Genomic DNA, 21,613 nt, shown 5'->3' with positions numbered 1-21,613 from the left:
TTGTCTTGTCGGTTACGTCATGAACAACTTGTGTATTGTAGCCCCGCCCCCTTTCAGCCCTCGGTTTCAGATTGAACAGAATTTTTATGAGCCACTTTTATTTAAAGGGCTTTTACATATTTTCTTCCCTGAGTCTGACTTGTGACGTTGGAGTGGTTTTACTCTGTTTTTTTTAAACTGTTTTTTTTGTCCATTTTTGTCTCCTTATCCCCTTAGAATGAAACAGGCCGTTTTTGTTATTGTGCCTTTAAAGAGGAACCTGCAACTGATTTTTCTTTTCTTCTTTTGCATAATTAAATGGTTGAGACATCAACAAATCAACAAAATCATTCCCAGTGGTTTGGAAATGCTTCGTCCTAGAGAAACTTACGGAGTCCGAATATTTCACAGTGGTGGTGATAGGAACCAGACGTCTGAGGAGTTTAAGGCCTCTAAAAGTTCCTTTGCAGAAAGTTATTACATAAAATGGTCATGAACACACTGCCACAGACAATGTTTTGTGGTAGTTTTGTGATAAAGTTTCGGTCTGAAACATATTTCAATCAGTTTATTTTAATCCATTCATGGTGGAGGGATACATGAAGGGTGCTCTGAGGCAAAATAGTTCCCAAAGAAAACGTTTTTTACATACATAAACGTCATTACATACATAAACTCAAATGACACGTGTAGGTTCGCTGGTAGTTTTGGATAGTACATAAAATGGCTATATTTGCATTGTAGACACTGGGTCCATTACTTTACTAGCTCAGGTGAAGTATGTTAGGAAGTGAACACAACCTGATACAATTTTCAAACCCAAAAATAATGGCAGACAAAATGTGTCAAAACAGTAAAATACTTTAACATGCTTAATATTTTAAAATCATGACATTTGATTTGCTGGGTTTTAGGTTGCAAGCTGCTCTCTTGTTCACCTTGACTGCTTGGCGCAGTTCATTTGCTAGCTTGCTAGCTAGCAGGCTAAAGGCTACATAGCTAACAACAACAAAAAGAGAGGCACCACACAACAGCTCTACACCAACTTTATAGCCACACGCTTTACAAATTTTATGTGTGTTATGTTCAGACATCTCAGAAAAACATTTTGCATTGTAAAATTTGCACGGCTAGCCAGTTAGCTCACAAAGTGTAACCTGCTCAAGGTCAGTGCGATTTAATTCAAAAATCCATTCCCTCACTCTTCACTCCTCAATGAGTATCCTCTGGTGAAAAGTAGTTGATGCATATCCAAATAGTCAGTTGAACTAAAAAAGTATGGAAATGGGCCGAATTAGGTTTTAATTCTAATGTTTTCGAATGGTACTTTTTCAGCAGGATTTGTTTACCACTGTAACATGATTAAGTTGTAAGCAGCTCTGGATTAGAGCATCTGCTAAATGTACAAATGTAATGTAAATATACTTAATCCAGTTACAACATATTAACAGATTGGTGAATGAATAATGTGACATGATCAAAGATTATTATTTTTACCAAAATAATTTACTTTTATGATTGATGAATCAAGTTATTTATACAATCCCACAAAAGTAGAGTAAAAACCCACAGAAACACTTGTCAACTGAAACTGAGACTGGCCAGATACACAGTGAAAAATGTTGTGATTGGATAGAGGGCTGATTTCTTCTGTGAGGGCTAATTCACTTATCAGTATTGCAAAGGCTAATTAACGACAATGACTAATGAACTATATATTATATACAGGCTGAGAAGACAAAACTGCATGTGTTCATAATATGCATCATATTGATAATGAACAACAGCAGTCTTTTTGTTTCCCATCCCCAGACTATTTTCCCATCCCTTCCAGTTTCTGAGCTAGCAGAACAGCCATGTTCTTTAGCAGCTGCGTCCGGACTTCATCTTCCCGTTGCAGGAACTTGTGAAGGTAGTGACCCTGCTGGGTTCTCATATCTACTACCCTGTCCAGCAGCTGACGGCCTTCAACTATCCTGCTGTCCATAGAGCGGCCTGGACTGACATTAACCAATTCAACTCTTTTACCACACACAGGGAGAGCGGCTTTTATTCCTAAATGGTCTTCTTCCAGGAGCTGGTCAAGAGAAGAGTAGGCACCTCGTGGGTTTACACAAGCAAAAACCACCAGCACATAGCTAGCTGCCTCTTCACCAACTAAACTTAGCAACTTAGACAAGAAGTCATGTGCACTTGTTTGGTAAACTTTATCCAAGTAAGTGGATGGAAGCACAAGCAGAAAGGCGTGAGGGCCTGGTGAGGCCAACTGGAGGCTTCTTAAGGCTTCTTGGGCTCGCTGTCTTACACCAAGAGTGGGACCAAGGAGATCGGGAGTTTCAACAACTGTCACTTCTCTGCTATCTACTTTTGCTCTCCAGGTAGTGCTCTCCTTATCAGGGACAAAGGCTCCTGCACTGAACCCCAGCAGACTGTCTCTCAGACAGCTGCATACTGCCCTACTTGGGCCCAGAAGAATTAACCGAAGCCCTGGGTCCCTGATATGAGGTCCAAAAGACGTGGAAACGTGTGAATGTTCTGCACTGGAGGCAGCAGCTTTAGAGAAACCTGTAAATTAACAGATGAAACACAGTCTTTGAGGAGATTAAATTATAATGAGATACACTGCCTGTCAAAAGTTTGGAGACATCATTTTAAACACAAATTAGTATGTTTTCATGTCAAGTTGCAATAATTTAACATGGTAAACAGGTTTATTCTGGGGAATCTAAAGACAAAATGGTTAGCATTAGCATAATTTGTTCAAAATGTTCATTCAATGGTCTTATGAAAGCACATTTTTTGCACTGATGATACTGTAACCACCAATCCAACAAATGGTTCTACTCATTGCACAAACACCCACTAGCAATGCCTTCTGAGAAAGCAAGCAAACAAGTCAGTCAATTACCAACAGCAGCAATAGTGAAAGCCAGCTATACACAACATACTGACGAGTGACAAATTAAAGGAAAAAACAACATAAAATGTCTTAATAGAGTATTGGGCCTCCATGAGCTGCCAGAACAGCTTCAACATGCCTTTGGATAGATCCTACAAGTTTCTGGAGCTGTACTGGAGGGATGGAGCACCATTCTTCCAAAAGACATTCCCTCGGCTGATGTTTTGATGATGGTGGTGGAAAGTGTTGTCTAACATGTCGGCCCTAAATCTCTCACTGGTGATCAGTTGGGTTGAGATCTCATGACTGTGAAAGACATATGATTTACATTGTTTTCATACTCATTAAACCATTCAGCAACCTTTTGTGCGCTGTGGACGAGGGCATTCCTATTCTGGAAGAGACTACTCCCATCAGAATAGAGTATTTCATCATTAGGTAATCAGTTAAAATAACTTTGTATTGAGTAGCTGTGATTATTCCCTGTAAAGGAGACAAGTAGACCTAAACCATGCCAGCAAAATGTTGTAGTTGTGGACAGACTGATCTTGCTGACACAGTTTAATCATGTCCTTTATTGACATTCTCAGTCAGTTGCTCTTTTGTTTATCCTTACATATCACAGTAAAGCACGAGCTTCATGGTCAGTGAAAATGCAAACACAATAATACTATGTACTGATGTCTTTCCCATAGATCTAGACACAGATGCCTCTTTAGTCACTATTTCTTTTGAAACAGTAGCCAGTTGTGCAGTCTTGTGAGTGAAGCTCCTGCAGTCCATACCCTAGTAATGAACCCTCTTTCAAAGTCCCGTAGATCTTTTCCTTTTGCCATCTTGATCTCAAGGTTAACTGGGCCTAATCAGCATTTTTTTACATGCCATAGAGCATGGTAGGCTGGTCATTGCTTAACTGTATTATGCAGTACACCTGTCTGGAAGCGCCAAGTCTCAACTCATTTAATTACCTTTAATTGGTCACCCATCTGTACTTCAGGCAAACAGATTATAATGATTACTTTATGGAATAGTGCCAAACCTCACACATTTCATGCCCTTGATTTGACTTTTGACGGGTAGTGAAAGGATTATTGGTGGTGGGTTGATTTTGTGGATACCCACAGCAGTACAGTTTGCATTCAGGTTCACCAGACTTACCCATAATGTGCTGGGGTAGTCTGGTCATACCTTCACAGTACTGCTTTATGTTTGTAAAAGACCCTTAAAATGAACAAATGAAAAGATAAGTGAGAACATGACTTGTGAGAATGTGTTCCACTTTGACTGTACTACACGATACGGTTACCTGTGGCAGTCTTGAAGGCATCAGGCACCCAGCTGATTTTGGAAAACAGGGACAACAGGACTACAACAAACATGAATAGTGAGCACAAATGATATGTGGTGTTACTTGTTAAACATAAGAGGAATACCACACAATATTTAGGGCCTCACCACCAAAAAAGCTCCACAGGTGTGTTGACCATTTCAGTACTGTGAATAAACCTGGAACATAGAACACGGCACTAAGAAATCATTCAACATCATTCATAAAAAAGATTTCTAAAATACATAAAGAAAGTGGAGTGGGCACCATACCACGGGCCACATACACAAGATGATTCAGCAGGGCCCACAGGAAGGATAGCCCTATGAAAAAAAGGGAACATATAGGGTAAAATTGGGGAAATGACCCTCTTAGGAACAATGTATTTCCTTTAAAGCTAAACCATATCTGTGCATGAGTTTAGCATGTACAGGATGATGATGTATAAAACTATTTGCAGATAACGGCATCAGCCCACAACTCTCATATTGGTACGTCTCTAGTAAATGAGCAAGAAAGCATTCTGTTATAGTGACCAAATATTGTGCAAGACTAAGCACAAGATATACATTTAGACATTTCAATTTACTTACCTGTGAGAGAGAATAAGAAACTTCGCCATCTTATCAATGCTGGGAGAAATGTGGGAATGGGAAAAATGAATGAGACTCCAGAAATTATTTTTCTTTTGTTTTTATATCTTAAATAACAATGTTTTCAAAATATACACTCACTGAGCACACTGTAGGAACTTTTGTACACCTACTCATTCATGAAATTATCTATAAATCCATAAAATCATGCAGCTTCAGGTAATGTTCGCATCAACCATCAGAGTTGGAAAAAAGTGTGATCTCAGTGATTGTTGGAGCCAGACAGGCTGGTTTGAGTATTTCTATAACTGCTGATCTCCTGGGATTTTCAAGCACAACAGTCTCTGGAGTTTACTCAGAATGGTGCAATAAAGAAAAACATTCTGTGAACAGCAATACCGCAAATGGAAATGTCTTGTTGATGAGAGATGTCAGTGGAGGATGCCCAGACTGGTTCGAGCTGACAACTTAGAAGAACACTCTGTACAACTGCTGTGAGCAGAAAGGCATCTCAGAATGCACAACACGTGAACCTTGAGATGGATGGGCCACAAAAGCAGAAGACCATATCGAGTTCCACTTCTGTCAGCCAAGAACAGAAAGCTGAGGCTGCAGTGGAACCAGGTTCACCAAAACTGGACAGTTGAGGACTAGTAAAAAGTAGCCTGGTCTGTTGGCACACAGATGGTAGGGTCAGAATTCAGCACCAACAGCAAGAATCCATGGACTCAACCTGTCTTATGTCAATAGTCCAGGTTGGTGGAGGTTAATACCAATCAATCATCGCTCGAATGCCACAGCCTATTTGAGTGTTGTTACTGACCATGTGTATTCCTTCATGGCTACAGTTTACTTATCTTCTTATTGCTATTGCCAGCATGATAATGCACCATGTCACAAAGCAAAAGTCATTTCAAACTGGTATCATGAACATGACAATGAGTTCAGTGTTCTTTAGTGGCCTCCATAGTCACTGGATTTGAATCCAATAGAAGACCCTCAGAATGTGGTAGAATGGGGGATTCACAGCATGAATGTGCACTTGAACAATCGCATGTTTGCAATCATGACAACATAGACCAGTATCTCAAAGGATTTGAAGAAGGCTATTTGAAGAGCAAAGGGAGGCCCTACCCCAGTACTAGTACAGTGTTCCTAATAAAGTGCTTGGTGATACTGTAAAAAAGTAAAAGTACCCTACTGAATCTACTGAACATGAAGTACTGTCTAATACCTGGAGCAAAACAATGAACGCATCTTTCTTACTTAGGCTTAGCAGAAATTGTGTTTATGCCATACTGCTCATGCACCTGTATGTTTATCTACATGTCCCAGTACATTCTTTAAGCATGTACATTTGTAATAATGCATTTTTACGAAGTGAATTTACCTTGTGATAGTCTGTAGAGGAGGAAACAAATCACTGCAAGCAAGCCAGTCTTCACTGTATTGAAGTCTATCCACAAATCTGAATGAAAAAACAGCATAAACAGGCTGTATGTGATGTACAGGACACTCATGCTGAGAAATGTAGCTCTCGCAGTGGTGAGAAACAGAGATAATATGATGGTTACATATGGTTTCGTGTGCTGTTTGTCCTTTGCCAACATTGATTTTAAAAGCAGTAAACTACAACTTTGCACAATCAGCTTTAAGCAAATTCTTCAGCTTAATTTAGGATATTTGAAGACCTGCTAATAAAAGGGAATGGCACTGATATTTCAAATTCCTGCATGATTCAATGGTTTAGATGTAAACAAAGTTATTCACACTGATTTGATATGCTGATTGTAGAGAAACTTAGTGAGACTAATTTCTTTACCATGGTGGTGATAGGAAACAGGGATCTTACTGTCTACGACACAAATATAGCCATTTTACCTGCTATCTAAAATGGCCAGTGAACCTACATGTGTCTTGTGACATTTCATTAGTGTAGAACACTGAAGGTGAGTCTGAGTCAAGACTTAGACCAGACTAAATTTTTATCAGAATATTAATATAAAAAGAAGAAAGGGGGAAAAAAGCTAACATTTGTAGTTCGTTGTCCACTCATTTTCATTATATAACATATACACTGATCATCCTTAACAATAAAACCACCGTCTTGTTTCTACACTAATTGTCCATTTTATTAGCTCCATTTACCATATAGACATAGTTTTACAGTTACAGACAGTAGACCATCTGTATCTCTGTATACTTTTTTTGCCCCCTTTCACCCTGTTCTTCAGTGGTCAGGACCCCTCAGGACCACCACAGAGCAGGTATTATTTGGGTGGTGTTCTTAAACACTGTGTCCACTCACTGTCCGCTCTATTAGACACCTTGTTGGTCCACCTTGTAGATGTAAAGTCAGAGACAGTTGTTCATCTGTTGCTGCAGTTTGTACTAGTCTTCCTCTAGTCCTTCATCAGTGGTCACAGGACACTGTTGGCTGGATACTTTTGGTTTGTGGACTATGCTCAGTCCAGCAGTGACACTGAGATGTTCCAGCAGCACTGCTGTGTCTGATCCACTCGTACCAGCACAACACACACTAACACACCACCAGTGTCACTGCAGTGCTGAGAATGATCCACCACCCAAATAATACCTGCTCTGAGGTGGTCCAGTGGAGGTCCTGACCATTGAAGAACAGGGTGAAAGAGGGCTAACAAAGTATGCAGAGAAACAGATGGACTACAGTCTGTAATTCTGCAACTACAAAGTGCACCTATATGGTAAGTGGAGCCGATAAAATGGACAATAAGCGTAGAAACAAGGAAGTGGCTGTACTGTTATAGCTGATTGGTGTATTAGTAAATAATATAACACTGGCAGAGAGAAAAACACAAGGGTGCCCATGATTCTGCTGTGAAAAGTGCTCTTTATTAAACACACCAGCAGAAAGGCACATACAGGACCCCAGCTTGAGGGGGAGGTCACCACTGGCCCCAGACACTAAACAATACAATAAAAACACGTAACTTAAACTAACAGCTAACAACACCAAACAACACAAGTCCCTTTGTTGGAGGCCGTGCGCATACCATGAGCCTTTGCGTGTGGCCATCTGCCTGGCCACACCTACAGAGTCTCTGGGAGTGAGTGCCAGCCAGGATACTACAATATTATATTTTATACCATATTTTGTGAAATATAACATTAAATAAAATAAAGGCTAAAACGTTAATTAATTATTGTTATATTATGGTCTTAGTCTAACTTTGCATTGTAAGTTTTGTAAGTAAATGATGATGGTTATTCTCTGTCTCTTCTTCTCCAAAATTTATTCAGACGCCACCATCCAAAGTCAACTGAATATAAACCAAACAACATACATATATTTTTTATAATTAAATGAAAACAGAAATAATAATATTCCTATCTGCCCTCAGAGAATGTTTGAATTTTGGAACCAGTTAACATCAACAAACAAGTAATACCCAGCTAAGTCATCATTAAAAAGTATTAGATTGGAATGGCACATTACACATCAAACCATTCTGAATAACTGGTTACATCTTAACAATTGAACTGTGTACAAATGTTCAAAAATGGGTGGAATTCCCCTTTACTGGATCCCCTATAATCCAGTAAACTCAGTGCGATGTGTAGGGTAAGTGGTCAGCTTAAGTATGTGTAGACAAAAGCTCTTCTCAAATGAGCTAAAGAAAGTGAGCTTCAAGGTGTTTAAAGATTCTAGGCTATGGTTACCTGCATTCAGGTGATATGCACTGTTACCCTCATGAAAAAGATCTGTAGCAAATAGTACTGCAAACATTTCGGCAGGATTTCCATAAGAATCTTAAAATTACTTTAGTTAACTACAGAACAGTCTCATAAATCACTGTAAAACAGAATTAAAGAAATATCAAAAGACATGTAAACATTAGATTTTTCTAGTTTATAAGCTCTACATGAATCTTACAGCTTCTTATTAATCTTTTTTGCAAGGGCAGACACAGAAATAAAGACATTTGTACACCAAATTAATTAAAGTTTCTTACCCAACACAGTTTTTTGAACTTTGGAGGCCTCACATTGTAAGGCTTCAGGACAAGGACTGTCTAGTTTGCACTCCATGTTACTGAGAGCTAAAAACTGGCACTACTTGAAGTCATGTGGCTACTTAAAATACTTACACAGCTTACAGAACCCTCCATCAGCACCCTTAAAGTGATAGCCTGGCTAAAAATCATATTTACACAACTTTCCCTTTACTCCAAATGTACTCGATCAGCCAAGATATGCTTGCCATCCAAAAACTGTTTCGGACCTACAAGGTTATGTAACTCCCAAGTAATGAAAACTTATAGCCCACCAATTAGCATCATGCAAACTGCTCGTCTAATCATCACACTTACCTTGACAAATTGTTAATTTATCTCAGATCGACTTGCTTATGTAATAGTACTGTCTGAAACACTTATCTATTAAAAAGAACTGAATGGCTTGCTCCTATTGCTGTTTCTAACTACAATGAACTTTTATAAAGATAACAGTATATTATACAGTGAGAAGATCATCATCCAACACACAGTTGATACTATGAGTAATACTACAAGGAGTGCTTGAACTAAGAGATTTTATTACAGCAACCATAATTACATCAAGTATTAAACCAGGTTGAGTAACTGCTGGTATGAAATGTAAATGTAACCATTATTTTACAAACTTGCATGTTCAGTTTCCGTTGATTTTGTACTCTTTAGCGACTTTCTGCTTTTCAAATTTGACTGAACCTATCGCCATGTTGTACTAAAAAACATATCATGAAGTGCACATAATTGCCAGGCAAAAGTGAAATGTTTCTTATTTTTACAGCGTTGAGTCAAAGTTACTTTGGTATTACAAAGTCCTTCAAAACATAATGACAGTAGGTAAAAATTAAAGTGTAGTAGTATTTTGCATCATAACAGTTCCCCCCACCAAACAGCCAAAGGGCTCATTATATTACACAAAGCAATGTAGCAATGCCCAAAGTAATGCACTGTATGTTAAAGAAGTTGGAGCTGCAGGGAAAAACTACTTTATAACCACTTCTACACCAGTTTATGTAGATAGCTGTGCAATCAGGGCATCTATAAGTTCCTGTTTCTTGGTGCCTGTTGTTCGTACTCCGAATTGTTTGCAGGCATCTTTTAGCACAGGTACAGTCAGCTTGCCCAAGGTGCCCTTCTGTACATGGGCTCGCAGCTCATCTTCTGAGATTTCAACTTTTGGCTTCTTGTCAGCTCCTCCCCCAGCCTCAGCTTTGAACAATAAGACAGAAAACAAAACATCTGAGACAATGACTGACAATTCATTAAACCATGCAATTGCTACTCATATGCCCCCCACCCCCACCCTAAAAAAATGACTCAAGTCCCCCCTCACCTGGTTTGCGTTTGACTGCAGTTTTGCCTTCTGGGTTATAGTCAGCTGGATAGACCAAATCTTTGAACTCCTGAACTAGAGGACCAAGGCGCTCATCCATCATTTGTACCTTTGGCACTGGAAATGGGTACATGATTGAATGTAGAAAATATAGGACAGTAAATTTGTAATTTCTGTAACTGGGGATAAATAATTGCTAATTCAGGCATGCAAAAAACCTACTTGTAAAGTCCTCAATGGCTTCAGGTGCCAGCATATCAAGGGCTAGGGCCTCCAGATTCCTGAAGTGCTGCTGCAGAACTGGATTTTCAAATGCATCACTCCTGAAATAATGAAGAATAAGGGAAAATCTACTACAGCTCAGCCTTTGTTTTATTTATACAGTGCCTTTCCCATAGCTCAACGTCTCTTAAGACTTACTTATTTGTCTCAATCATCGATAGTTACACAGATTTATACTGACCTATAATGGCCTTTTAGATACAGAAATTCCACATCCAGTCCTTTTCATTACCATAGCAAAAATGTAAGGAACAAAAAAACACAACCTGTATTTGAAACGAAGTTTGTGAACAATCTCTTTCATCTTTTGAACCTGCTCATCAGAGGCTGTAGGACACTCATGGACATCCAGAGTGCGTATATCATCAGCATAGGGCAGGAAAATGGCATGAAAACCTGTATGATATACAAATAAATGTTCAGTGAGTGAGTCAATTAAGATATATATTGCTTCAAATTAACTTGATATATATCAGAAAGTACCTGGGGGAACAGCCTGGACCTGACCATCCAGAACCTCTCTCTGGGGTACTAAGGCCACAAAACGTGGTGGAGTGTTACGTCGTGGAGTGTACTTGCACAATGCAAACACGTTCTTTTCACTGCACTTCTGAAGCAGAGCTGTAAACACACAGGAACTACCTGGAACAGTATTAAAGTAGAGAGGTGAAAAATGATTAATCGGTTTTGAGAACAATACAACATACCTTACAGCATTAAGAGCATGTAAATATCATAACTACTTAATCTGAAAACCGATCAGATGATCAGCTAATAAACACTTGCCTGTGACTTGATCCTCTTCGGGATATACAAAGAGTGCAGGCCGTATGTGGTGGTGCAATTTCAAACGATCCACTGGCTTAAACCCTATTAGAACTAGACCTGGATCATCAAACTTTTTGATCTCATCCACCTCATCCTTCTCCATCACTATTTGTTTGTTTCCATAAACCTTCAGAAAATACAGACAGAAACATCATCATTATCATCATCATCATCATCACAGCCATGCCAAACCTTTTTACTATGGGCTCAAACAGTAAATTATGTGTTTTATGCAGTTACCTGGGCTCTCTTGGTATCACTAGGCAGAAGCAGGCTTCCATTTTGTGTGTGGAAGAGACGGGTCTTAGTGCGAACAGGCTCGTTGGTTTCTCTGTACAGTCTGACAGCGGGAGGTTTGGTGGCTGTCCTAGCCAGCACATATACACCTACAGCCACATTCATCCCCTCTCCCAGAGAAAAAGTCAACCTGAGGACAAAGGGGGAATGAAAATATTGTTATTTTTTGCTAGAATTTGGGACATTTAACAAGGGAACTGTTAGCGCTGTCTAAATGTTTGTGTTCTAACCAATCTCCGCTGTGTAGATGTAGACATATTCTCTTGATAAAGAAGAGAGTACAGAGGAACTATTTTAAAATAGTGATAGACTTATCATGAATTTTTACCAACGATTCTTATTTCTTTACCGCCAAATTGGCAAATCACTGATTTGGGTGATTTTTCTGCAACAGGCAACAAATGCAATTCGATTATTTGCTCTTTGCTTGCACTATGTGGGATTAACAAATGCACTCATACAAAACACATAGGCTTGTGAGAAGCCGCTATAAAAGGGCTGCTATATATGATTTTAACTATGCAAATGTGTGCACAGGATGGCACCCCCTGTGCATCCCACATTTGCTGTGAGTGTTGCACATGTCCTCAGAAAAAGTGTCCACAAGATGCAAAACCAATATAAACTGTGGAGGCACTATGGAAAAGGAATGTACACCATCTGCTGGTTGCATTCCAAATATATTGTTTCACTATTATTTTGCCATATAGAATTTTTTGTTAAAGGACTAAAAATCAATTGACTAAAATTGGCGGACATATGAGCACAGTAGAAATAAATGCAATACAGCAGCATTTCACTGAGCAAAATAACTATAGAGGATAAACTACAATTGAAGCACAAATGTTTAGAAAAACACTCATAAAAACTGCAATTCTGTATTTTACTGTCAATTAATCATTTAGAAAATTGATATAAATGTCAAACGTAATTGGATGTGCATCACCTTAAAATCATTTTAACCTACCTTTTGAAAACAAACAGCTGTGGTCAATCTGATATCAGACAAAATGATGCAATGTCAGCAACAGGCTGAACAAACCACGACAACAAGCACTTGTGCTGTCTGTTTCTGCTGTTTTCTCATGATAACCAATAATACAGTCTCCTTTGCGAATATCATGCGTATTGTTGATGAGAAAAAGAAACCACAGATATTCTTGTGCTGGCAGGGGATGTTTCACCCTGACCTGCCAACCTACTGAATATGGCTTTTAATCTTCCAGACAGATAAAGTTACGCAGACGAGTGTGAGAACAATGCTGCTTGCATAGCCGCTGTGTACGCACATAGACGTGGTTGTTAAAATCATGCTTAACACATCCTAACACACACATGGATGTGCACACAGAGCATTCAAGTGCAGCGTGCATTCACTTATCTGTCTCAGATTATTTATGTCAAAAAATCATTCTACAGATCAACCAAAATAAAAAGTAAGTCAGTCAATTGACAATAGCAAGCTAGGAGCAAATAAGTGATGATTCCAATTATGGTCAATTCCATTAAGATATGGATACAAGAACGTGTAAAGGTTTTAAGTATTTGAGACAGTTATATTCAAAACGCTATTTATCTGGGCAGTAATTGTTTATTTTGCTCAGAAAAACACTAATATTGCAACAAATACAAATGTTATTAATTCAATAAGTAGTGATTTTACATATATGCATGTTTTTGCACAACCACTTACAAACCTCTTTTCATGGAAGTCTAGCATTAACCCCTTAAATGGCGAGGGGCCCACTGGCAGGCCAAGTTTTATCACACACTTCTATAACCTAAGCACAGCTCAGCCAGTTTGCACTGAAGTCCCTGTAGTTATTGAATAATAAGTCTCAGTATGTAATAAGCCTGAGAATTAAAGGGGTTATTTGTATATATCACCCAAGACCTGGCTAAATGAGTGCTTTGTTATGTTAAATCAAGAGCGCTTGTAATAGAATTTTACAATCTATGTGATGCTGGCAGTAAGGAAACATCTGGAACCAAACATTGTTTTTCAAGCTAGCTATCAAGACAACTACTTTTTTTGAACACAGAAAACTCTCATTATTTCTTATTCTATTTATGTTGAATTGCATTTATTCTAATTACATAGTGTTTTCACAAGCTCAAATAGACTTATTGCTGAATTAAATGGTTTTAAATAATGAGCTTATGTGCCTGAGAATTTTGCACAATACTGTATGTACTCTTCGCAATGTTGTTTGAGAGGTTTACATAGTGTACAGTGATGTTTTACATGTACATGTTGTACCCTGTAAACACAGTCTTCCACTCACCTACTCTGAGCTCTCTTCTTCATCTCTTTAGCCCTGACCCTCTTCTGTAGGTCCTCAAGTTTCCCACAAGGCTCGAGCTGCAACCCAAGCTCACCGTCATCCTCAGGGGGGCTTACAATATCACAAAAGAAGAGCGAAACATCAAACCCCCCAGGCTTGGTAAGATGCATCAAGTCTATTACCACCCCTGTAGTGGGAAGAAAATATAAATCATATCAAGATAAAATACATCCACAGATTTATACACATCGTAACCTCATGCCTTTTTTTCAAACATCTGTCCAATTTAATCAGCCCACCTGTCTCTTTAAGGTCTACTGCCTTAGTGCGAGCCTGTCTGTCTCGTGCACTGTCTCCTCCATGAGGGTTGTCTCTGCAGGTGAAAATCATGAGGCGTTTGTGAGAGAGCCGCAGCTTAATGTCACTGTATAGGTTAGAGCAGCACCACAGAGCATCTCCAAGGGACGTCTCTCCACTGCCTCCTAAGCCCATGGTCTCAGCAGCCAGCTGAGCTCCTTTCTCTCCCCGAAGGCTGTCTATTTCTTGCACCCACCGGGCACCTAAGAGAAAAGACAGTCATGGATTCAAAGTATCAACACGAACATACAGGTCTGCATCATGAGAAGGCTGTCTTCCTACCTGGTGAATCCAGATCATGATAAACATAGACATGTTTGAAGGAGTTCCTGGGGTTCTTGCTCTGCTCAGTTCCGTAAAACACCAACGCAACCAGGTCTTTGTCACTACTGATGATTTTACTGGTGTACACACTGCGCACACACTAGAAGAGGAAGAGAGACACATACAGAAATAAGTACGGTCCATAACAGGGCTGCTTGGATTGATTATATCTTATGAGGCCTACTCTCTTAAAAAAAAAGATTCTCTAAGGGTTCTTTAGTAAACGGAATGGTTCTATATAGAACCATTTCATGCTTAAATCGTTCATTGCATGATGAAACGATTCTTCAGATTGATGAAGAATGTGTTGTATATAGTTCTATAAAGAACCTTTTTAAAAATGGTCTTACTTAGCACCAAAAAGGGTTTTTCCAATGTTACAAGCACGAAGTGGTTCTATATAGAACCAAACCCTTTACTAAAGAACCCTGGAATAACCCTAAGTTTAACTGTGTAGTTGTGGAGGAAGCTGAAGTTAGTTTCTTATTCGAATTTTCAGTTCCACCTTAAATGGTGAAGCAGTAAGGTCCTGGCCCTTCCAGGCGCCACAATGTAACTGCCGCACAATTTAAGGTGGAACGGAAAAGTCGAACAAGAATCCGGCGGGTAGGAAGGCAGCTTGAGCCTCGTATACATACATACCTGCATGGTCATGTCAAAGTTGGAGGGCTCTCCATCTTCACCCTTGACGAACATTTCTTTGGATGCATCCACTAAGAACACCAAGCTGTCACGCCCACCGTATTTGTAATCACCTAATGAAGTTAATGTAACATAATACAAGTCCATTCAATCATTATACTAAGGAAGTTTTCACACAGCCTAAACTCTTAACTTAACTGTAAGTCCCAGATGTATAAAACGGACGAGTTAATGCAAACCTGCAGATTCTTCTCCCTCTTCTTGTTCAACCTCATCATCTTCGTTGCGGTAATAAGCGTCCCAGTCGGCCATTCTGCTTCTTCTTCTTCAAAATAACCAAACTAACCGCTTCACTTTGCAGCCTCCACACAAGAGGCAAGAAGTGCAGGATGCTGATTTAGTTATATAAAACCAAGTCAAAGTCCTAAAGCGTAAGGCAGCACTCGCTTTAATTCGTGGAGGAAATTAAACATGAGACAAAACTGCACTTCGCTAGGTTAGTTAGCAAAACTGCAAAAGCCGCGCTCACTGCATGAGCCAAAGTGCCACAGATTGATTGACAGCGCTCCCATCCAATCAACGCGAAAAAACGAAACTCTTACACCAATGACGAGAACTGGCTGCCAGTACAAGAACCAATCAGAATGCAAGAGAGCGTTACCAACCAGTGTCCACAGACATGCCTGGGCATAGACGACGTAAACTGAAACAGTATAAAAACAAACCTGTGGAAGTATTTATGTACACGTTGGGTTAGACTGAAAGTGTTAATACCTTACTAAAATTAACTATAGCACATTCTCCGTACTAATATGAATGAAATAAAACAAACGCATATACATGTTTGTGTCTTATATCGCCATCTGCCGTTGTGGCGGATGAACGCATAGTCTCACTGCCGGTTTATCAGTTTAAGTCCCTGCTCTGTCTTTGCTCGGTCTGTGCGGTTTTTGTCTCAGTCTTTAATCTCCGGCGTCACTGTGACACAGCAGCAGAAACACGGTGCCCATCAGGTCAATGCTCATATCAGCCAGCTGTGGAGAGTATCGCTGTATTGGCTACTTTTAACCGAGTGGTTTATCTTGAAGCAGAGCTCTTTCAGCCGGCGGAATCCTCAAGACTTTAATCATTAGAGCTAGTTTGTTAGCTGGCTCGTCATTCAGCTTGGAAGTAGCTAACTTGGTAGCTAGCTAGTTTATAATCTGAGTTCTGATAATAGTCGTGGTAAGCCATGGACAATCAGGCGTCAACATACAGTGTGAAGCTGTACATTTATGACCTGTCAAAAGGACTGGCCCGGCAGCTGAGTCCCATGATGTTAGGTGAGTAAGTTAACTTAACTTACCGTCCAGGAAACTTTTAGTGATGGCTTGCTAGCAAGATAGCTGGCTAACTAAACAGACTGATAACCTGACTAGTTTCTTGTATATAACTCAGATCTACTCAGTTGTTATCAGTCGACAGTATCAGTGTCAGTTTTTGGTCTTGCTAGTCAAATGTTTCTTGCATGTGAAGAATATATGAAAACCATTTATCAAATGTATCCATACTTCCTTGCTGACTAACAGGAAAACAACTGGAAGGAATATGGTAAGTATTTAAAAGTCATTTTCCCAGTTATTTCGATCTGCTCACATCCACCTCTTATTGAAAAATAAAAGTAGTTGTGTGTGAGTGAAGGTCTTGTTTTAACTCTAGGCACACAGCAATAGTGGTGCATGGAGCTGAGTTCTTCTTTGGGGGACAAGGGATAGCAAGCTGCCCACCAGTAAGACTTGTTATAAACTCTTCAGCATTATTATTTAGCAAGATATTATTGTTTCAGTTAATATATCTTTGTATAAGAGACTAAAGAAATATAGTGGTATAGATGTAATACAGTAAAGGTGAAAGTAAAAAAGCACTGCATTCAAAAAGCTGAGTCATGTGTTGTTTATGTGTTTCTCATTGCTTCAGGGTGGTACGTTGCTGGGAGAGCCCAACGCCATAGTGGATTTAGGAAATACAGAAGTGAATGTAGACCTTTTCACAGAGTACCTCTCATCTCTAGGAGAGTCCACATATAGGTCAATTAATTCTCCTTTTGCAGATATTTTCAAAAACAGATTTCGGTATGTTTGATGTGATCTGTGAAATGCATGTGATGTCACTTTTGCCTACTTCATCTCTCTCCACAGAGCAGACAATTATCAGCTTTTTGAACACAATTGTAACAGCTTCAGCAACGAGGTGGCCCAGTTTTTAACAGGAAGAAAAATCCCTTCGTACATTACTGACCTGCCGTCTGAGGTGCTTTCCACGTAAGTCTCTCACACTGTTTATAAAATTAAATTTATATCATTTTATTTAGTGCATTAGCACTGTGACCTAGGGGTGGACAATCTGGCAAAATATAATACCATGATACCATGATACACAATATGTCTCTGCATTTATTTTTCTCTGACTTCTGAAAAGTTAGAAGAGAGAAAAAAGAGCCAGTGGTGTCATGTTTAAAGAATACTGTCAAAAACTATGAATACAAATTATTTTTTTTACATACCCTATTGCACTCATTTCAATAAAAGAAGACTAATTATACTATATTTTAAACAAAACATGCAGCTGGTTAGTATATCCACTCTATGCTCAGAAAAGTGTATTGTGGCGTAATTTATCATGATAATGATAAATATTGTCATTTTGCCCAGCCCTAGTGTGAACATATTGTCTACGTACTAGTTTGGTATGCATTTATTACTGGGACACTAACTGGCCACTTTATTAGGTACACCTACCTTACATCTACACTGGTCCAGTTTATCAGGTGCATTTTGTAGTTCTATGATTACACATTGTAGTCCATCTTTTTCACAGCATTTTGGAAGCCCCACCTTTAACCTGTTAATCTGTGATCAGGATCCCCACAGGACCACCACTGAGTAGATATCATTTGGGGGGTGGACCACTTTGCCACAACAGTCACATTGACACGGTAGTGACGTGTAGTTATAGAACTAGAATGTGCGCCTATATTGTAGGTGGACCTGACAAAATGGGCAAGTGTAGATACAAGGTCAGTGTACGTAATAAAGTGGCCAGTGAGTGTCCTGTTAGTATAGCATTTAACACTGAAAGAAGTTATACCAGCCTGAAACATGATGTTTTGAAACGATCTGCTCTCCGCAGGCCATTTGGACAAGCACTGCGTCCTCTTATTGATTCCATCAGTATAACTCCACCTGGAAACAATGCTATGAATGGGTACTATGGGCAGAGGTAGACTTTGCTGTGCAGGAGAATATCTCTGTAAGTCTTTGATTTTATTGAGCACAAACATGGTTCATGACACCATGTTGAAACAAGAAATATTTCTGTCCTTCCACTCATCCGACCATATATATCTATATCGTTGACTGCCTCTCTATGATGCTCTTTTTTTCCTTGTATTTTGTTTAGTTAGTTGGAATATTCTGCTAGAAAGTATATAAAGAACTGATGTCCATAATTTGCTGGACTTATTGCAATATTTATGTTTAAAACTAGAGTAGTCCTGAATGTTTGCAGGATGTGACACATGCACATTGCTACTGTATTCATACTGATACCAAATATCAAAAGATGGGGAAATGAGAATGTATATCATCCTGGGTAATTGGGAAAGCACAGAATATCAAGTGTTATAAGTGCACTTCTCTCACCATTCGTATTTCCTCCTGTTCTTCATTGCCATATGTCATCTGTGTTGGGCTCACTTGCATTTGCCATGTAAATTTTGAAAGAGCTCAAGCTTTTGTAACCTATTTTTAACCTTCAGAGTCTACTGTCCAAATACTCTGCTTTGGTAGTCAGGTGGAGGAGTTGTTTGGGAAAGAATATTGAAATATAGACAAATACCAGCTCTCTTTAAATGTTGCAGAATAAGGATTGTGAGCTTGAGTTGCAGGTGGATGTATTTAATACCTGAGAGTAGCAATAAAATAAAAAATATCAGCAATAAAGAACACTACTGCTCAAATGATTGGAATAACATATTATTCTATAGTAACTTACTTACAATAATGTAGGTATAAATAATATAAATAAGACACCAAACTGTATTTTTATTCTTCAGTATATTTTGGAAATGACATGATGTTATTAACAGAGATATACAATGTATATACATATACAGTAATGTGCAAACATTTTTTGCAACTTAAAAAGGTATTTTTTGGCTGTTAGAGTTTCTGTGTCAGGAAAAACTCTAGTAGAATTAATACAAATAATAACTTTAATACAATAAGTAGTGGTTTTATGTATATCAGTGTGTTTGCTCAACTATTTCCAAACATCTCCTCGACAAAGCCCAGTATTATTAGTAGTTATCGCCTAACACCTGGTTTAGCTAATTAGTACTTGCATTATGTTAAATCCAGTGTGATGGCTGAGGGCAGTCAGGAGAAATCTGGAACCAAAAGCTTTTCTTCAAACTAGCTCACAATATGTCAATCGCTTTCTTGAAACACTTGACCTATTTGTGCATTTTGACTCATATCTACATCTTGTAATGACATATGGTGTTTTTATGGTGTAAAAACAGACTAATTGCCAAGATAAAAGCGTTTAAACAATTTGCTTAGGTGTCTTTTGCACAGTACTGTGTCTATTTTTGTATGGTTATTAATTTAGTAATTTCTTGTCATAGAATCTGCCTTAAGCTTTGCAACACAAGCCATTCTGGGTTTTAATTACATTACAACAAGCATAGCAACATATTAGAACGATTTGATATATCACTGCTGTTGGAAAAAAACCTTTTGTTGTTTTTCAGTTTTTGACATAATTTGAAAATACCTGTTGCCATTTACATTGTAAATTTCACGATCAATGGACTGAAAGAAATGGCCCAAAACTACTTGGACAAAAGCTCTGGTTCCATTGACTTACGTTAAAAATAAAGTATTTTTTTCCTTCTCCTGTAAAGTTACTATTTTGGAGATAGGAAGTTTTGTTCTAACATCAACATCTATCAGCGATATGTTTATGACCAGACTGGTTTTATGTTCTTGAAAATGTTGATTCCGAACATTTGAGCAGTAGTGTACTTCATGGTAACAGTTCCATTAAACACAAATCCTTTAGTACCTTCTGATTTTGCATCCATGTTCATAACGATGTATCTATCTATGTTTAATAATGACATTACTGGATTCATTCCTCATAATTTTGAAGTTTTTAGTCATTTACACTGCTGAATCTTTAGCTGAATTTATACCTCTGTATTTAATGTAAAAGTGTATTTCTGTATTTATTGATTAACAGAAATTTGCATTTTTGGCTTAAGGTGACTTTGTCTTTGTTTAATTTTTAGATTGTATTTATGGATCATTTATGAAAATAAGATTTAATACCTTGTAAAAAGCTCAGATGGTCTGTTTGACTGGTGTAATGATGTAAACGGCCACTGAGGGGCAGAAGCCACACAGGTTTTGGCTGTGAATGTTGCAGCTGATGGAATTTTAATCCGGACCTGACAAAAATATTTAAAACTATTTACATTCTAAATGTATTCTTACTGATTCACTTTTTCTGAAGTGTTGCACTTATAACTTAATATGCTATAATTAATAAACATATGTTGCTGTTTACCTGTGTAAAAGCCTGTTGAAACATCGACACATCACCACTGCACATATTCTCTCCCAGAGCCCCCCAAGCTGCTTTGTTAAGCATATAAGATCATATATTGTAATTCTGTAAGTCATTTAACCATCAAGTATTGTAGACATACACATGGAAGTTTTCTTTAAAGCAGCTGTTCTTATGTCTTCATGCAGAAAGTACTGTATTTATGTGATTATGTGGTCTGTGCTACTAATTAACCACATACTCCACTAAAGGGTTTGAATGGACAGCATCGTGTCCTCTAGTACTTTCCCTCAGAGATAAAAAGGACTTTAAATTGGGCCATGTGGCAAACGTGTAAGTCTACAATCTGTGCAAGCTCGTTTGCTTTGAGATCTTCAATTGTGAAATCTAAGCACCATTAAAGCAGCTGTTAGGGATTGCTGAAACAGTCCTGCAGCTGCCCCAGGACTAATGGGGTAGATGTTTTGGTGGTTGGTTTTGAAAGCTTGTGTTGTAGCCAATACAAAACGAACAGTCAACAAGCTAAATGTAAAAAAATAAAAATTCTGTGTGCTGAAAAAAACAAGACTTTAGTTTTGAATCAAACTATATGTAATGTTGAAACATCATCTAGGGCAAGTTTAATAAATCAGTGTGTTTATTAGTAACTTGCAAAACCATCAGCATTTGCCAGCAGCTAGCTGGTTATGCAAGTATGCCTTTCAGAGTACAGTTACTCAGAGGTTATGTTTGAATTACGTAAGATGATGATCGCTATCTAAAATCTGTTCTCTTCTGTATGGAACAGTGGGGATGGGGAGCACCAAATTTGTGCACATTCTTATAGTTA

The 21,613-nt window shown here is 38.5% G+C and overlaps 2 protein-coding genes across 2 annotated transcripts; one reads left to right on the top strand and one right to left on the bottom strand.

The window, feature by feature from the left end:
- Window positions 1-9,354: 9,354 nt before the first annotated feature.
- Window positions 9,355-15,730, bottom strand: xrcc6 (X-ray repair complementing defective repair in Chinese hamster cells 6). The gene is made up of 12 exons (XM_036572869.1): window positions 15,414-15,730; window positions 15,175-15,287; window positions 14,491-14,632; window positions 14,151-14,411; window positions 13,852-14,038; window positions 11,510-11,696; window positions 11,228-11,396; window positions 10,925-11,083; window positions 10,708-10,837; window positions 10,382-10,482; window positions 10,160-10,276; window positions 9,355-10,035 (listed from the first exon to the last, which is right to left on the bottom strand). The coding sequence occupies exons 1-12, from the start codon at window positions 15,484-15,486 to the stop codon at window positions 9,836-9,838; spliced, it is 1,839 nt and encodes a 612-aa protein (XP_036428762.1). The 5' UTR covers window positions 15,487-15,730; the 3' UTR covers window positions 9,355-9,835.
- Window positions 15,731-16,061: 331 nt separating this feature from the next.
- Window positions 16,062-20,783, top strand: desi1b (desumoylating isopeptidase 1b). The gene is made up of 6 exons (XM_036572868.1): window positions 16,062-16,496; window positions 16,743-16,764; window positions 16,873-16,942; window positions 17,131-17,240; window positions 17,352-17,474; window positions 18,343-20,783. The coding sequence occupies exons 1-6, from the start codon at window positions 16,406-16,408 to the stop codon at window positions 18,434-18,436; spliced, it is 510 nt and encodes a 169-aa protein (XP_036428761.1). The 5' UTR covers window positions 16,062-16,405; the 3' UTR covers window positions 18,437-20,783.
- Window positions 20,784-21,613: the final 830 nt, after the last annotated feature.

Source organism: Colossoma macropomum, unplaced genomic scaffold (assembly GCF_904425465.1).
Source record: "Colossoma macropomum unplaced genomic scaffold, Colossoma_macropomum, whole genome shotgun sequence".
Lineage (NCBI taxonomy): Eukaryota > Metazoa > Chordata > Actinopteri > Characiformes > Serrasalmidae > Colossoma > Colossoma macropomum.
The sequence above is the reverse complement of the archived record's forward strand: the minus strand, read 5'-3'. Positions and strand labels throughout refer to the sequence as shown.